Here is a 17,758-nt window from a genome sequence, read left to right on the forward strand (position 1 = left end):
GGTGTCACATAGTCAAAGAAGCAAAACACTTACATAATGAGAACCCACCACTCGTCCTCTTTTTTTACACTCCCCTGGGCGACATAAAGGAGAGAAAGGACATCTTTGAAACGGTGGACAAGAGACTGTCTGTCTCTCTAACACATTTACCTAAGGGAGTCATACGAGAGCTTAACAGTGCACTTTTACTCAGATCCTGCAGTGGTCGATTCTTTAACACCGGATTGCCTCTGCCTGGCTGCTCGTAAAAAATGTTTGACCTTCTCTTGCCTTCTTCAGCAACTCCTCTGATTAACCGACCCGCGTGTGGACGACATGATGGGTTTGCTGGACCGGAACCATAGTCTTCTAATTCCATTACCGGAGAACAAAGCCATTCTGTGTTACGGTCATATCATAAATACAAACTCAGGCATAAGTTGAAACAACGACACATACACTTCCACCCTGTACAAATCTCTTAAACAAGACCCTGAGCGCTTGTTAAAACACGGAGCCGTGTTTTCTGACCCAGTCATGACTAGGCCTATTTGTTCCAGTGGCTCAGAAAGCATTGGTGCTCCCCCAGGTCACGGCCAAACTTCTCATATTTATGTTAGCTAAACTGTAGGCTGGCAGGCTAATTCGCCGGTATGTGTTTTCATTAAGTCTCTGGGGGCCCGGGTAGCGCTCCCTCACTAACGCAGCTCCACTGAACTCCGACCCCTGCTTTAATGGGAGGGCTGGCAGAGAAAGAGGGTCAAGGTTTTCAGAGTGGGCTCACTTAGACTTAAGGTAACAATTTGAGGAGGCATAACAGGTTATGTAACCTCCTTGCCGGACACTAATGACTCGGCAGCGCCGGAGGAATGTCCACTCTCAATAGGTCCCTTCTACATTGGTTGCTGTTCGTGGCAACAAAATTGGCTTTGGTATGGTGAGATAACTCCTGCTCTGTGTGATACATAAGAACTATTTGGGGCATGTGACCAACCACCGGCGATGTGCTCAGCTATGGGACATAAAACCGACTCGGAGGAACGTGTCATTGTGTCATCTCCTTTTTTTGTTCACGCCTTCCCTTCCCTTCCCTTTCCTTCCATCACGTCAGCACAAATACTCATCTGCTCATTTAGGGAAAATGAAGACGAGAGGCTGGTATGAGTCTCGCCCTTCTTTACGGAAAGTATGTGCCTGTTATAATGATACCTAGTGTGCCGAACAGAATGAGTCATTAACCCACAGATATTTGTCAATCATTTATTACCTCCGCCAGGGAGGTCTTGTTTTCACCCCAGTCTGTTTGTTTGTTGGTCGATTGGTTTGTTCCTAATCAGGATGACGCAATAACAACTGAGTACATCACCATTCAATTTTGTGGTGGGGAGGGACTTGACCCAAGAAAGAGCCTATTAAATGTTGGTGCAGATCTGGGACTGTTGGGCCTTGTCGGAGGTATTTGCACGCTACTGAGTGTCATTCTTGTTTGTTTGTCTGTAAAAAAGGATTACACAAAAATTACAGGACAGATTACCACAACATTTGGTGGAAGGGTGCGATATGGGTCAGGGAAGATCCCATTTGATCTTGGTGCACATCCGGATCAGATGGCGGATCCAGGAACTTTTTATCACTTTCTTTAACATTGCGGATAGCACGTTGTTTCTTTGACATTTTCATTGTTTTCCCTGCAGGGAATAATTAATAGACCCTGATAAAAAAAATAAAAAAAGTTATTTGCTGTAGCCCTCAATGGCAATGCCTTCCTGCATGAGTCTTGGGTTTATTTGGCCGTTGCTACACATTACGACAATGTTTTTTAGGAAGGCAAACATCTCACGTGGTCTCATATGTTCTCCTCTGTACACGAGGCGTAAACTGAGGCCAAAACCACAGCCTCCACCACCGGTTCCTTTATTGTCTGGAAATGACTCTCAGCTGTGTGTGTGTGTGTGTGTGTGTGTGTGTGGTGGAGGAAAAGGGCTGTTCTGTTTACTTAAGGTCAGCACAGGCCCTGGTCTCCTAACAGCTTCACAGTTTTAGCTTGAACATGCCCCTGGAACTTAGGTGACACATTTCCCATGGCATCCAGGCCTTTCTTCGCCACACTGGTCCCCTCTGCAGGATGTAAATACCGACACTAATGTCTCCACACTGGCCTAGTCTTTGTATTTAACTATCCGCAGTACAGGCTAACTAGTGGTAGCATGTTTTATTTGTCAAATTTACACTAAATATTGCAAGGAGAGAAGCTGAATCACCTGTGCATCAACATCCCATTGTCGAGTGATGAATTGTGTAATGGGATGCTTTGAATTCTTCTTTAATGGAACGGTTAAATGGTTAGACAAACAACTCTCCCACACTTTAAGAAAAAAGAAAATATGTGCAGAATGCTCTTGTGGCCCAAGGGCAGATTCACATTCATGACATTGAGTGTTGTGTGGGAAAAAGACAAATCAAGGCTCACCTGCAGCCACAGCCGAGCCCGAAGCAAGGAGCAGGAAAAACCCCCACCAACAGCCCTGCATCAGAGATGTTAGAAATGTTAGTGTGTGGCTTCTGTTTGTCAATATGAAGAATCTGGGTTTGATTGATGCTTTTTAGTTGGGTAAAATGAGTAACAAGGTAAAAGGGTTAAAAAGTCAAATTTGAGGCTTGGTTAACATTAGCAGCTTATTAATTCGCATTCAAACCCCATTTTAACTCTTCCTTATAAAGACAATAATATATATACGTTTATTTGTACCGTAAGTATGGCAAATACCAAAATCTAAACTAATAAGTATTAGTTTTATTTGTAATTAATAAGTATTTCATAGGGAACGATTATTAAAATAACAATAATAATAATAATAATGTATGGGCCAAAGGACAAAGATGGATAGATAAATAGATAGATAGATAGATATGTAGGAGGGATGTTCATGTCTAATCATCCACTCAGTTTCAATTCCTTCATTTCATAAGTCATTCTGATAACTCTCAAACTGAAACTAATGATACGTGTAAATGTTTGTTTATATCAGTGTACCTGCCCTCGTATGTGCCCTGAACGCATCACTCGCCAGCTGGCTCCGTCCTCCTCTGCCGATCCATTGGTCCTCCGCAGCGGCGCGTCATCGCAGGGGGCGGGTCCTCTGGTCCTGGACGGGGAGTTTATTGTGAGGAATGTGTAGTAGCGCTCCAACTCAGTTTACCGCACCGACTCCGACTGTGCGTGTGTGTCCCACTCCCGCAGCGCTGCATCCTCTCGTCCGGAGACGCGCTCCGCCTGGATTATCTCCCGGTGCTTCCACACAGCTGCCGTCCGCCCGATTCTCCTCGTTGTCATGCAAGTTTGTACTCGGTTCTAGCAGAAAGTCGACTTTGTTGCCATTTTTTTTTATTGTTGTTGGCGGATGAAGAGTGTTTTGCTCCAAGACGCGACTTCGATGCCAGGTCCAGCCAAGATGAGCAAAAACGGAATGGTGACCAAGATCCACACGAGGATAAGATGTGACCCGTTCACGGCCAGTTACGACCTGGTGGGCAAAGAGCTTGGCAGGTGAGTTTGAGAGAAATGCATCGATCATAAAAAGAAAAACGCATCTTTGTAAACCGGGTTTGTTCGTGCGCTCCCTGGCTGACTGGCTCACTGACTGGATTTAGGCACAATGTCTTGATGGGGTTATCTGCTAATCACGTCAGGTTTGTTCTGTGCACGTGTCGATGGGGAAGAGGGTTAATTGAACATTTCCAGTCCCGCATTCCAACCCGAGGGCAGGGAAAGAAGCTGGTGGAGCCACGCACCCGGAATGCGTAATGATGGTAATGCGCTCCTGCGTGTGCGTCCCGGCTGAGAGTAGCTGGGACTCTGTGATCTCGTGATTGTAAAAGAACGAGGTAGACGGTTTATGCGGTTCGCTTTTTTCCCCACACACTATTCTTACGTCTGACATCTGTGTAAGATTTGTGATCCCTGTGTTTTGAAACTGCAAAACCTGTGCCACTGTTTGTGTCGCTGTCAACTTTCTGTGGTCCGGTAGACGTCCTCAAATGCCACAAGCTTCACTTCAATATTATTTCTGAGTCATATTTTTGAATTAGTCTCTGCATAAGTGTTGTGTTGTGTTCCAAAAATATATACAACACTAAGAGAAATCAATACATGGAAACACGCTGTGCCCCTTGTGGCTTTTGGAGATATTTTAAATTTTAAAGTTATTACACATATAGTCCTTAGTTTTATGTGCCTGTCATCTAGGATATGCAGGATCAAATGTGCCATGCACCATCATCCAACGTGTCACTGTGCAAGTGTGATGTTAGGTTACAAAATATAAAAGAACATTATGAGAGATCACCATGAAAACACATAGTGGCCCTTATGGCTTTTAGAGATATTTTTGATGCAAGTTATAACACTTATGGTCTCTAGTTTTATGTGCCTGTCATTCAGGATATGCAGGATCTAATGTACCATGAACCATCAGCCACTTGTCTCCATCTCTCTCTTTAGTCAAATGCATTATAGGTGCGACACTCACTGACTGACTGCCGTGTGCATCCGACACATTGAAGCGCACATTCCAGTGCCACTTATCTGGGATGTATGCCAGGCAGTGATGACTTTCACCCAGAAAGCATTTTTTAGAATCGAGACGAGAAACCGCAGTGGGTTCCGCTTAATGCAACAGCTGTTTGATCGCCACTCCAGCCAGTTCTGCATCCTCCCCCAGCAACAACTCCACTTTTCATTAGTTTGCTGCGCTCCATACTGCGATGGGACGGGCTAAATAAAGAGTCCATTAGGAGCCGTCAGTTTTCCTTGTCGGACACCCTGGGACATCCTGGGACAGCAGCCAGAACCAATGGAGGGGGCGGATTGGCTGGAGGCCGCCTGTGAAGTTTAGGCCACCCTCTCCCTCCCCTCACCCCCAGACCTCAACCCCTCATCCTTCTTCCCTCCACTTCTCATGACTCCCAACCCAACAACATCCTGAGATCAGGCCTCATAATCGCATTAAGGGGAGGAATGTATGTAGCGCTGCGTGCCAGGAGATCAGCTATGTAGTCTGTACATTAGGAAGGATGTAGATCATAGTAGAAGCAGTAGGTGGCTGAGTTGAATTCTTCCGCCTGTTGCTGCTTTCATCTCTCCTGAAGCGGAGACAAACAGTGAAGCTCATCAGCCTTATTTTCATCCCATCAGCGAGCTTTGCATGATGAGCCGTCCCGTCCCCCCCCGCAGACCTGTTTACAACGAAAAATGTTGCGGTCAACTCGAGAAGCAGGAAGGGAACTAGTGTTGTGTGTCAGTCTGTCTGTGAAACAGGCCAACGAGAGCTGTCATTTCTCACTGCACTTCAGACGTGAGTCACTGCCCCGCGGAGAGAGAGAGAAGAAAACGCAGACACCACAGGAAATGGGGTTTCTCAAGCTACTTATCACCATCTCCACTGCTGGAGAGGAGTTCGCTTTGTGTGCAACAGCGGAGTTGATGGTTGATGACGACCCTGCAAACGAGCTGTTTGATGCCCATCACTGTATTTATGGCTCTGGACAGGATGTTTAAGAAAGTGTTCATTAGAGTTCGGCTACAACTGTGAGCTTTAAAGGGAATGAACGTCATGCATGAAATATTACATCAAAGCCCCATGATGTTTTGTATGATCAGGGGGTTCTGTGCATCAGCCTAGAAACAGTGTGAACACAGACAGCCATGTTTAGTAACCTCTGACCTGTTGTCAGCCCCTGAATGGCCTCCCGTCGCTCCTTCCCCTGGCCAGCGGTCATTCCTTTTCACGCCATATGTAGTTCCCAGCCCACAGTGAGCTGCTCTGAACTTGGCTAATTAAGGATGAAAAGGCTCTGACGGGTTTCTGCACAATGAGTCGTCGCCATTCTCAAGACTGGGAAAAGGCAGGAGGAGAAGGAACAGGCCCCACAGCGTGCAGGCAGGGGCAGCAGCCAAAACAGGGCAAAGGCCCCGGCCAGAACAGTTGCTGTTTTTGGTCTGTGAAGCGCTGTGAGCTCAGAGTAACACTTTGTGGGAAAATGAGTGGCACCATGCTGACTGGACCCCTCGGGCCGCTTCATTTGCATTCTGCAGGGTTCAAAGACATCTTTTCACACCCAGGGTTCATCTGCATCTGTATTGTATAGCTTATTAAAACAATTGAGATGTTGTGTGGATATAGATGTTGATAGGCTGCAGTATCCCTCCTGGCAGGCTGCTCAGGCTCCAACCTGACTGTAACAGCAGTGACCCCCCCCCCCTGCCTGGCCTACCCCAGCCGCGGTCGGGTGGGTGGTCCTGGTCTCCGAGCGGCTGTGTTAACTGACTGGTCAGCTTTTGTACGACTGTCAAAAGGAGAGGCTGGCTCTGGCCAAAGGGTCTGGGCGGAGGCGTTGACACAATTCCATTTGTCCGTGCTGCTGTCAGCTGTAAAGAAAAGGGGAAACGGACAAGGCCTCATTATCATCCTGGGAGGGGCGGCCGGTGATAGTGGTCGGCAATTCTGCACACATCGGACATCCTGCCCACACCCACGGCTGACCTTTAACACCTCCCGCGAATCCATCAGTGTACATGCAGAAAAATGAATGGCAGCGAGGAGGTTGATTAAGTGGATTGTTCTGTTTTATTTCTTTTTTTATTTTCTGTTCTACCAACAACATCCACTGTTGCATCTCTTTGTTTTTGCTCAACCTGTAAAGTGGCATTAGCCTTATCGAGTCCCTGCCCAGGGTTCAGCAGCTCCTGCCAAAACTGTCAACCTTATCTTCCTGCTGTCAGACCCTCCTGAGGGCTAAAGGAAAAGGAGGAGAGCGGGGGGTAATCTTTAACCGAATGCCCAATGACGCCTCCGCAGCTGAGCGTATCAGCGGTCAATAGCAGCGTCTGCAATTTTTCAAACGATGCCGCTTAAACTTCTTATCTCTGAACTGTTGATCTCGCCTACACCCATTGCTCTGTGGGAATTTCCAAATGTCCTGCACTGTAATCTAGGTTTCGCCTCACGGCAGTTTAAACTGCGACGAGTGTGCAGTTTAAATGGCCTAAATGCGATCCAGTGGTCCCGTCGGCCACTTGGATGCAGAACAGAACCATCGCTGACCAAATCTATTTGAAAAGCCAGTGGTGTGGTTGTAATTATTCCGTCTCCTCACTAATCACCCTCTCGCTCTCTCCCCCCTCTTTGTTGTTTCCCAGGGGAAAGTTTGCGGTGGTGAAGAAGTGCATCGAGAAGGCAACGGGGAAGCAGTACGCTGCCAAGTTCCTGCGAAAGCGACGGAAGGGTGAGGACTGCCGCATGGACGTCTTGAACGAGATTTCCGTGCTGGAGTCGGCCAAGGCCAACCCGTATGTGGTGGCGCTGCACGAGGTCTACGAAACCAACACTGAAATCATCCTCGTCCTCGAGTGGTAAGCCAGTAGGCATTAGTGAGAAAATAAAACATGCCCTGCCACACATGAAAAGAAAACTAGAATGGCCCCTTAGTAGAGTGCAGAACTCTGCCATGGACCAACAGTTCCCTTGTGAAACCACATTTTAATTCACTATCTGCACCACATTGCACCAAGTTCAAGAAATGTGTATCTCCTAAACATGCCAGCTCATTTGTTCATCATTTATTCTCTTAGAATTCAACAAAAATGGTAAAAAAAATTGCCCTATTTTGAAATGTTAAAGAAAGTGAAAAAAGATTCCTTGATCCGGATCTGCACCAAAGTTTAATGGGTTCTTTCCTGAACCACACTAAATCCTGCCAGGTTTTGTAGTTGTCTGTTTTTGCATAATCTTGCCAAATAACACACAAACAAACACAGACCAAAACATAACCTCCTTGGTGGAGGTAATGATGCTGATAATTTAATGTCCTTTTAAACGCACCAGAAAAAATCCTTTAATTACTCACAATCAACTTTCAAACACTGGAGTTTTTCTAATGCAGAATATCTGAGGCGAACTGGCTTCGAAAACTTAATCACTCATTTCTACTTCATAAGAAACGTTGGGGGAAACTCTGACATCAAGTGACGATAACATGACGTCAGTGCTTTATATGGTTTTCTGTGAAAATCATCAGCTTGTTTCTGATCTGAGGGGGAAAAAATAAACTTCCTGGCTTAGAGTTTCGTGCCAGTTACCGAGAACACGGCTCACTTCTCACTTTTTTCTTATCACCTCAAAGAAAGAAAGAAAAAAAACATCCACGTGTGAAATGCACTGCCGTGACAGCGACTCTGACTTAAGTGGAAACTGTCTCTTTGCGGTTCGCTGCTCATCTCTACGCAGCCTCGACACCTCAGTCTCTTGTTGCACTGAAGGTTCTCAGCAACTTTAAATACCTACGTGCTATAAGCGCACCATGCTCAACGTGAGAAAATAACAATATAGGGCGATAAATGACTCATTTAAACTCTGCTGTGAGAACCAATCCCTCAGTTCTCTGGACGGTTTGTTGTCTTTTGACATGCAGGTGATCTGGCTGAGAGAAGCGGTTCGTTCACTGACCCCAGCAAAGGTCGTCCCGGCTGTCTGCTGCCGCTCTGTTGTGGTTCGGTGTTAAATGCAATGATGTATCCAATCACGGCCTTTAATTAGGATTTTGAAAGGACACTTGGCGTCTTAATTACCTCGCTCGCCTCATTAGTAGAGAGATAACACCGGACAATTACACTTGAACCGTGGTACCCTGGCCCTGTTTCTGAACAGGTCGCTGTACTCCGGCAGGAAGCAGCCTCCTGCCCGGGCCTTGATGGTCGTCCTTATCCCAGACATGGAATGCCTCTGTAGAACAAAAGCCTTTTCTGCGGGGCTGTGTTTGACCTCTGACTGAAGTGTGAAAGGGGAAGTAGCACCACAGTTCACCCCTGCATGCCTGCAGAGAAAACACAGCAGGAGGTTGCTCGGCACTAGTCCGTAGTTCCTCTCCAGCTGCCAAATGGAGCTGCGGCCTGCACATGTGTAATATTTTAGCAATTTTAAGAGTTCCGTTCTTAAATGGCAGTCATAATCTTTTATAGTGTCATTTGTCCTTTTTTAAAAGCTGCAGTAGCCCTCGCAGCGAGAGCCACTGGCCACCGAGAGGCTGCCATCTCCAAAAACTGTCTGACCTCAGCTTGAGTTTCGAGAATCGCAAACCATTTTCCATTTCCTGTGGGTTTAAATGTAAGCAGCAAGCAAAGCTCGCAAAAGTAGCACAGCGCGGTGCTCGTTTAAAGGGTTTCACACACGTACCGACACAAACACACGCACTCATCATAGCCACAGCCACATCCTTAGTGAAGAGGAGGCGAGAAGTTGGATTTTAATCATCTTTAGATTAACTGTAGCTTTAGCGTGTGTCAGTACCAGAGAAAACCCCAGTGTGTGACTCATGTGAGAGATGGGCTCTTTGATGAAAAAAACAACGTGCATCACCTCCGAGCACTTTCTTGTGCACAGTAGCAAAAGAAGATCCCAGTGATTAGTTTTTGTTCTTATGTAAAACTGGTGAAACTGCAGATCGCACGAGTTCAACCCCCTAAATGCTGGGGGTTCTGTAAATCTAAAGAGTTTCACATTCAAAAGGTATCGTTTATCATGGATTCAAAATTCTGTCTCCAGTTTTCATTACATGTGCACCGCAGGGCATCTCTGCACAACTCTCCATAATATGTCATGACTTGAATTTCATTAGATATTTCTGTTTCCTCTTTTTCGATTTGCTTTCTCTTCCATGTTTCATGTAAATTCTGATTTCAATATCCCTCCTTGCGTATAATGTAACCCGGGGCACTAATGTTCTCACCGTCGGGGCTATAATTGGAATATAAAGGAGCACAAGCGCGGTCCAGGAAATTCAGCCAACAGACAGGTTACGCTTGTGGGAACTGGCTGCCAGGCTGCTGTGAGGGTGACGTCAATGAGCACCCAGGCTGGTGGTCAGCCAAGAATAGCTTTGAACTAAAAAAACAAACACTGAAAAAAAAAAAAAAAGGAGGTTGACTTGGTTTACGGCCATAAGATAGAAAAATATATCCGTTTCTTCTTTTTATTCAAAGATTGAAGCTCTACTGTTCGCTTTTTTTTTTTATGCCTGCTCTCATGTTGGTGGGTATTATTGCGGCCCGGTGGGAGGATTTCGGCCTTCACACCGAGGGAGTGAGTGCATTAACTCTCCTGGAGGGAGGGAGGGATGGATGGAAGGATAGAGGGATGGAGAGAGGGAGGGAGAACGCAGAGACGATATTTGGAGTTCAGGGAAGTATCGGATCCTTCTTAAGTGCTCGTTCAGAATGCGTGCAGCCTGTTGAACTTAAACAAGATGGTCTTTTATCAAGATTTTTCAAATCCTCTCAGGCACTCTGCTAAAAGCTTGAAACACTTTGCCATGACCAGTTTTTTCGAAGCCGCGTAACGTTGACAGATTCGAGGTTATTCTCGATTAACCCTCGACTCGGTGAGGGGCACAGGTTTTTAGTTTTTTCCTCCAATTTCATTTTTCAACAATACACACATCTTTCATTTCCTCTCCCAAATGAAAACGCTAACACCAGGCTTGCTCGCATTTGGATTTCAGAGCAGATCAATATAAGCAGATTAAGTGCAACGTTTTATTGTACATCTCCGCTGCTCTTTAACTCTCTGGGGGGGGGGATTGTTCGGTGGGTTTCAGCTTGGTTTGCAACAAGTGGGGTAGGTGGCAGGTCAAGTATTTTTTAGCTGCTGGGAGCAAATGGAAAGATTATATGCACCAATGACGGATATCCTCGAAATCCAACAAAAAAACACGGGCGCTATTTTCACAGCTGAGGCTAGTGAGGAGCTCAGGGTGGGCGGTTATGTAACAAGACATGCCCAGGGCCCCGTCTCAAAAGTTCTCCTCTGAAGATAAAAAGCATGTGTGCCATCTAAATCCCCCACACATGGTTCTCGTATTTTGGGCGCACTGTCAGCTTCAGGCACTGATCTGACTGATGGAGCTCCCAGCGTAAATCCACCATGTTTCCCCTTTTTTTTTTTCCTCTAATGTTATTTCACAAGTGCAGCAAGACCGGGCAGGACTCTGACTATTTCATGTGCAGAAAATGTGAGACGTCCGTCGGGTTGTGTAATTACTGAATTCCTAAAAAGGATAATCCCTTTTTATACTGTGTGTAAGTTGTTTAGAGCAAACACGCAGAAAACCATTCAGGCTGGGGCTCATTCAGAACAGTATCCAGTTACCACACATTTCTCTTTCTCTGGCTTCTTTATGACTTCAAATCTGTTCTTCTTTTATAATTAATCATTTCACTCTCTTAATAAATATTGCTGCTTTCCCTTTTTTTTGATTTATTAAGTTACCTCGCAATATATCAGTCTCATATAAGTCCTTATCTGAACCTGCTGTATGCTGATATGACCTCTCCTATCTCCAGTAATATTCCTGGGTAGGGGAAAGTACACGCAGAGGTTGGGTGTCTAAAATTATATTAATTTGTGTAGATGTGGATGCACTTTGTTCCTCCAAGCCAAAGTACACTAATGAGGAGACGGGCTTGTTATGTAATCTCAAAGAAAGTAGAAGTAATTTTGGCCTGAAATCCTACTAATGGCATGGGTTGGAATTCGCCATTGTCAACTTTCAAACTCGGAGGAAGGGCGTATTTGTACGGATTAAGGTGCAATTTATTACGACAAGTTAAGATGAATAATCAAAAAATGAACGCGAGCCAAACTAAACTCCACTGGGTAGCTGTCCGTGTACGTCTCTTTTCTTCGCGTCTTATCCTCGTTTTGTTTTCTCAATTTTCCTTCCTGTGCTTTCCCTCCAGCGCCGCCGGTGGTGAAATCTTCAACCAGTGCGTGGCTGATAACGACGAGGCCTTCACAGAGAAAGACGTGATCCGGCTGGCCAAGCAGATCCTGAATGGGGTGGCCTTCCTGCATCGAAACAATGTGGTGCATCTGGATCTGAAAGTAAGCACACTGAAACGTGATATGACGATGCAGGACAGTGTATTCCCCCCCGAGCGGCAGACTGGGGGAGATATGATTTCTGTTATGCAAGCACAGCTCACTCAGAGTATTGTGACCTTGTTCCCACGGGGAGTGAGTCTGTGAAGGGACCTCGCTGCCCTATCATGTTTTCTTTAATGGGCCCTGAGGTAACAAGGTCGTCATCATTGACGTTTTCTGTCTCGCAAAATGAACCGGGTTTCTCGTTACGTGTTATACAATTCTTTGTGCTCAAGATTAAATGTTCAGTTCAAACATTCCAAGCCGATGGTTTAGCAGGACTGACGCTTTAAAACACTTTGGTGTTTAATAACACAGTGTGAGGCTCCTGTGGTCTGATAGTTAGCTTGTCTTATCTCATATGTTCCAACCAACTGAGGCTTCAAGCCAGTTTGACCCAGAAAGAAGCACAGTTAAAAGTATACCACAGTATTTGCACACAAAAATGCATTAGGCACTTACTTGGCAGGAACACCGGACTGTTTTTCAGTCTCGTCTGATATGCTTAGCGGCTGATCTTAGCCCTGAGGAGCAGCAAGAACGCTGACTGACCAAACAGACCCCAGATCCTCTTGAGACCAGTTACCTCAAGCGCTGTGATGACCTCACATGTCAGACCTCAGGCTTCTTGAATTATCATCAGTCACATTAGGTTACTAGCCTCTGTCTAACGGGTGCGTGTTTCCACCTCTCCAGCCCCAGAATGTCCTGCTGACCAGTGCCAGTCCTCTCGGGGACATTCGTATTGTGGACTTTGGCTTGTCCAGACGCATGGACAACATCACAGAAGTCAGGGAGATCCTGGGAACGCCAGAGTATGTGGGTAAGTCCTGCTTAATGCCCAGTGTCACCTGTGTCATTTCTCATTGAGTGTTATTCATCATGACTAATGGGAGCCATGTGCTTTGTTGCAGCACCAGAGATCCTGAACTATGAACCCATTAGCACTGCGACAGACATGTGGTAAGTGTACTGGCGTAGTTAATGACACTATTTCCACTCATTAAAATGGATGCAATGCAGAAATCCTTTTAGTTTGCGCTTTACATCTTGGAATAAAGACATATTCAGGACAGTGACATCATCCCCCTAACACGGAGGCAACACTTTTCCTGTCTAAACCTCTGACTATAAGCTCATTTTTGCTTCATGACAAACCGCAGCATAGTGGAAGTCCGACACATCTGTTGAGCCACAAAGTGTCGCAATTCACATTCTTCAACCATCAAAAAAGACAAATTGCCTCATTCCTTTTCCTCCTCTCTTTCTATCAGGAGTATCGGGGTCCTGACCTACGTCATGCTGACGGGCGAGTCTCCTTTTCTTGGTGAAGAGAAGCAGGAAACATTCCTCAACATCTCCCAAGTCAACGTAGACTACTCGCAAGACACGTTTGAAGGAATCTCCTCCCTGGCTGTCGACTTCATCAAGTCCTTGTTGGTTAAAAACCCCAGGTGAGGCTCTTTGTTAAATGAACAGTGAAGATGATGAGATGCTCTGATTACGGATAAAACGGTACACTGAGGATGTGAGTCAGATTCGCATCAGCACGGAAGTACATCCGCATACGTCTGAGTGAGCATGTGTGGTAACAAGATTTACGTCACTTGGGCGATAAGACGTTTCCCTTTTTGCAAAAGGTGGTTGCAAGCTCACCTCATTTCGAAAAATACGCCATTATCATTTTTCTGACATTTCCCCAAACACTGATACATCAGCTTTAAGTGTCACCATGTAAGAAAAGGAGAAGGTAAACTAAGCTGATTTCCAAAGGAAGCTATGCAACCATACTTAATTCTAACCCTAATTCTCCAACACTGAGCTTTTAATTTGTCACCACAATTTGTTGATGAAGAGTAGCAGCAGCCTCTGTCTCCAGTCAGTATCATTTAAATGCCGCAGATTAGTGGTGTCACTGGAAAAAGATTGACGATTCCCCAGTGTCTGAGTAATCGGTGAGAAACTGAGGGGGGAAAAAATCTTGGGAGCAAAAAAGTGATTTTATTATTTGTGGTTTTCCAAACCAAATGTTGAAAAGTAATATGGCTGACGTCTGAGTGAATCAAGAGATCCAGGCGAACCATCGGTTACATAAACTCCTCGGGAATTTCCACTCATCCACACTGTTATTTTGTTTGTGTGTGCAGGAAGAGAGCCACGGCAGAAGAATGCCTCAAACACCCCTGGCTGAACCCACTCCCCCATCCCCACTCCCACCCGCATCTCCACACCAGGTCGGCCTCGTCTCTGGACGAGCCGGAGACGAGCCAGTCCGAGTCGGAGCCCGAGAGCCCGGCCCCCTCCCCGGAGCTGGACTTGATCGGCTCGTACCTGGGGTGCCCGGGCCAGGGGGGGCTGAAGGCGGGCCGCAACACCTTCTCCTTCAGCGAGGCCCCGTTCCTCACGCTGCCTGAAATACAGCAGGAGCTGATCTGCTGAGTGACGCTCCACAGGATGGAGGGAGAGAGAGACTGAACATATTCAATCTCGACGGACGCTGAGAGCGAGTCAGCCTGCAGCTTCTTGGACTGGATGTGACACAGCGCCGTGCTGTATGGATGCTGTACGCCTGCTGCTGCTGCTGGCTGCTTCCACTGCTGTGACGTCTGTGAGCTGGGCTGTTTGATACCTCTGAGTGTGTGTGTGTGTGTGTCTGTGTGTGTGCGTGAGAATAATCCCTGCTACTGCGTGCTGATTTATCATTGCACGGCAGGGATGTGAGAGGAGTGAAGATGTGGGAGAAAGACTCATAAGGAATGTGTCGCAGGACTGCACTGCTGCCTTAAAAGTGACAGAACTGCTCTCAGCTTCCCACTGAGGCTGGTTCACCCCCTGCACGCACACTGGTTTCTCGTTTTCCTTTTGAAGGAGGAGAGGCAGCCTCCTGCCTCCTTTGGAAATGACTTCACTCACCGTGCACTCTCATCAAAACATGTTATGCTTCAGCTGACCCAGACATACCTTCTGCGATGAGTTCTCTTGAAGGAAGTGAGGGGTTTTGACAGATGGTTCTTCTTAACAAAGGAATTAAAAGCAACGCTGAAGCCAGCGCACATTAACTTTTTCCACTGTTTGATATGTTTATTTATAATGATTTTCCTATACCACTTCAGCCCCTTGACTATACAAAAGCCCCGTCAATGCAACAGTTTTAGGTGGAGATGGAAGCATTCGTGTTTTTTAAGGACAATCGAGCACTTTTTCATTGTGTGTGTGTGTGTGTGTGTGTGTGTGTGTGTGTGTGTGTGTGTGTGTGTGTGTGTGTGTGTGTGTGTGTGTGTGTGTGTGTGTGTGTGTGTGTGTGTGTGTGTGTGTGTGTGTGTGTGTGTGTGTGTGTGTGCATAAGAAACCAAAGGCTCATCAAGCACAGTCAGCTGTCACAATGTACTGTACATATCCACCATCCACTGTTTTTGTCACACAACCTTTTTGCTCACAAAGTGCCACGGTGTCAACCTCAAGTCTGAGTTAATATAATAGTTTTACTTGCATTTTGTTTTATTTTGTTTGCTATTGCACAAGTTGCACAAGTTTGTTTTTTTTTGTACTTAACTGCGATGTTGCCACTTGTTTTCTTGCTCTTTAATAACTATTGTAAAAACATCAGTCAGGAATGGCAGGAAAGCAACAGTTCAGTTTGATGTTTAGGATTGTAATAGATAAGCAATGACATGGTCAACTGAAGAGCACAGATTTGAATTGATATGTGATATGTGACGCTCGGGAGCAGAGAAATAGTTTTTGAATTTCTCAAAAGTACTGAAATGTATATTGTGAGTTAGTATTAAAATTCATTTGTAAGGATAATTGATGTTTTTTGTTTTGTTTATTATTATTTTTTTACCAGTGTATGAATGTTAACATCATTATATCAAGTCTTATTTTGTACGTTAACTTTTACTTATTATTGTCTGCTCATGAATTTCAGGCAGGTTTGCACTTGTCCTTGTGGACGTTATGTTAAAATTAATAAATGTTGATGGCATGTATTGCAAAATGTAACGAAGAAAATCAAATACATGTGCATTTTGTATCAAACTAACGTATGTGTGTGACTCTTTTTTAAAGCACCATTAGTAATGAAATCAAACCTTTGGGACCATTCATTTATTTTCAAAACCGCTAAATGGATCCACACTTGAGACGTGTTCATATAAAGTCTATGAAAATGACGTAGAAGAAAAATCATAACAACTTTGTTGATTCCCTTGCTTTTACTCTTGTAGTAGCATCATTGGGACAAAACTTTAAATAAATACCTAAATATGTGCAAAATTCATGATTTTCCCATCAGCCTCAGCTACGCTTAGTGCTAATTAGGGAATGCTAGCATTCTAAAATGCTAAACTAAGCTATACACTCGCTAAGTACCAGTATGTTAGCATGTTGACTTTAGTGTTAAGCTCAAAGCACAGTTGCAAAACCTCTTGGATGTGTCAGGTTCACTCACTGTTTATAAATGAAACTACAACCGGAATCATTCGATTTCTGACTCAATGTATTGCTGACAAATAGGCTTCCTTACAGACTTTATTTAAAAATCCCAATAGAGAATAACAGTAAGCCTACTTCTTTACATTTTTATAAACCTATATTCAATAGAAGAAACTAATCTTAAATGAGATTATCCTAATCACAAAATTGAGTAAAAACACTCAACTTGAAGTGAGTACTTCTGACAGCCACAAAAAAACATTTGAAAAAGTTTAGATAACATTTTCAGATTTTCTACTTTAGACTCTGGACTATATCAATGACAACCCTTTGGAGTGTCCCGGGCCCTCAGACTGGAGAGCATTACTCACAAATCATCACAAACCCCCCTCATGATACCAAATTCTCATTTTGACTGATGATCAACAGTAATACCTTTCAGTGTTTCTGTTCTGACGTTGATAGTTAACCTGTGTGTGTGTGTGTGTGTGTGTGGAGAAGCAGGTCTCATAACAAAACAGATTACCAAAGCTTGGATCATTTTCCTGGTGAAGCATCTGCTTTTCCTCTCACTGAGTCTATTTACAGAAACCGAGTATCATAAAGAAAATAAAAGCATTCTCTTGAGCCAGTCGTCCATAAATATTCACGAGGCTATCAGAACAGGAAATGCCAGCATCCTGCGAGGAGGAACACAAATGTTTTCCACCGTAGTTAAGTGTCTGTCTCTCTCGTGCTGACACTCTTGAACGTGTTTACTTGTGTCAGGTTAAACAATATCCCTGCCTTTCAATATCCTGAATTCTTGCTTTAATGCGCTCTTCCGCTTGTTGTCGGCAGCGAGCCAGTTCAGCTGTGCCGTGGCCAGCCAGGAGAAAGCGGGGCTCCCCGCAGGGTCCCGCTCTGGTGGCTCTTGGCCGGACCGGCTGTTTCCCCTAAAGAAAATCCTGCTGCTGCATGGAGCAAAGGAATGCCAGAAATGTCTAGAACTGGCCTCCTTCCTTTTTTCAAACCTTGTCCTTTATGCTTCTCTTCCCTTCTTTCCTCCTTATGGGTTTTCTCTGCAGGAGGTGGATTTGTTTCCAAACTGCCGCACAAACACACACACACAGACATGAACATACATGGTCGTTGATGTGGATGATTAAGTGGCCGTGTCTCAGAGGGATTCTCGGAATCAGTACATTTGACTTTGATATTTAAGGTGACCATTAACGGATGATTCAAGACAGATGTGGACTTAGTTCACGTCGTCTGCTGACCCACAGTGCACTGCAAAATCTGGCTTTGTAGCAAAAGAACACTTGCCTCCCACAGATTCAAACAAACACAAAGAGCCGACCAAAGCTTGTTGTGACGTCCAGATAACC

At 45.1% G+C, this 17,758-nt stretch overlaps 1 protein-coding gene and 1 long non-coding RNA gene across 2 annotated transcripts in view; one reads left to right on the top strand and one right to left on the bottom strand.

Annotated features, from left to right (window-relative positions):
• LOC117766499 overlaps positions 1-3,120 on the bottom strand; it is a 20,712-nt gene extending 17,592 nt beyond the window's left edge. The window contains exons 1-2 of the long non-coding RNA XR_004614719.1: positions 3,014-3,120; positions 2,450-2,504 (exon numbers count right to left, since the gene is read on the bottom strand). This is a non-coding gene — a long non-coding RNA (uncharacterized LOC117766499). The remainder of the gene's footprint in view (positions 1-2,449; positions 2,505-3,013) is intronic.
• Positions 3,085-14,423, top strand: stk17al (serine/threonine kinase 17a like). The gene is made up of 7 exons (XM_034593564.1): positions 3,085-3,526; positions 7,178-7,390; positions 11,771-11,915; positions 12,651-12,777; positions 12,869-12,917; positions 13,229-13,408; positions 14,102-14,423. Exons 1-7 carry the CDS (start codon positions 3,381-3,383, stop codon positions 14,391-14,393), a joined length of 1,152 nt encoding a protein of 383 aa, XP_034449455.1. The 5' UTR covers positions 3,085-3,380; the 3' UTR covers positions 14,394-14,423.
• The last annotated feature ends 3,335 nt before the right edge of the window (positions 14,424-17,758 follow it).

This window comes from Hippoglossus hippoglossus, chromosome 8, assembly GCF_009819705.1.
Source record: "Hippoglossus hippoglossus isolate fHipHip1 chromosome 8, fHipHip1.pri, whole genome shotgun sequence".
NCBI classification, from domain to species: Eukaryota; Metazoa; Chordata; class Actinopteri; order Pleuronectiformes; family Pleuronectidae; genus Hippoglossus; species Hippoglossus hippoglossus.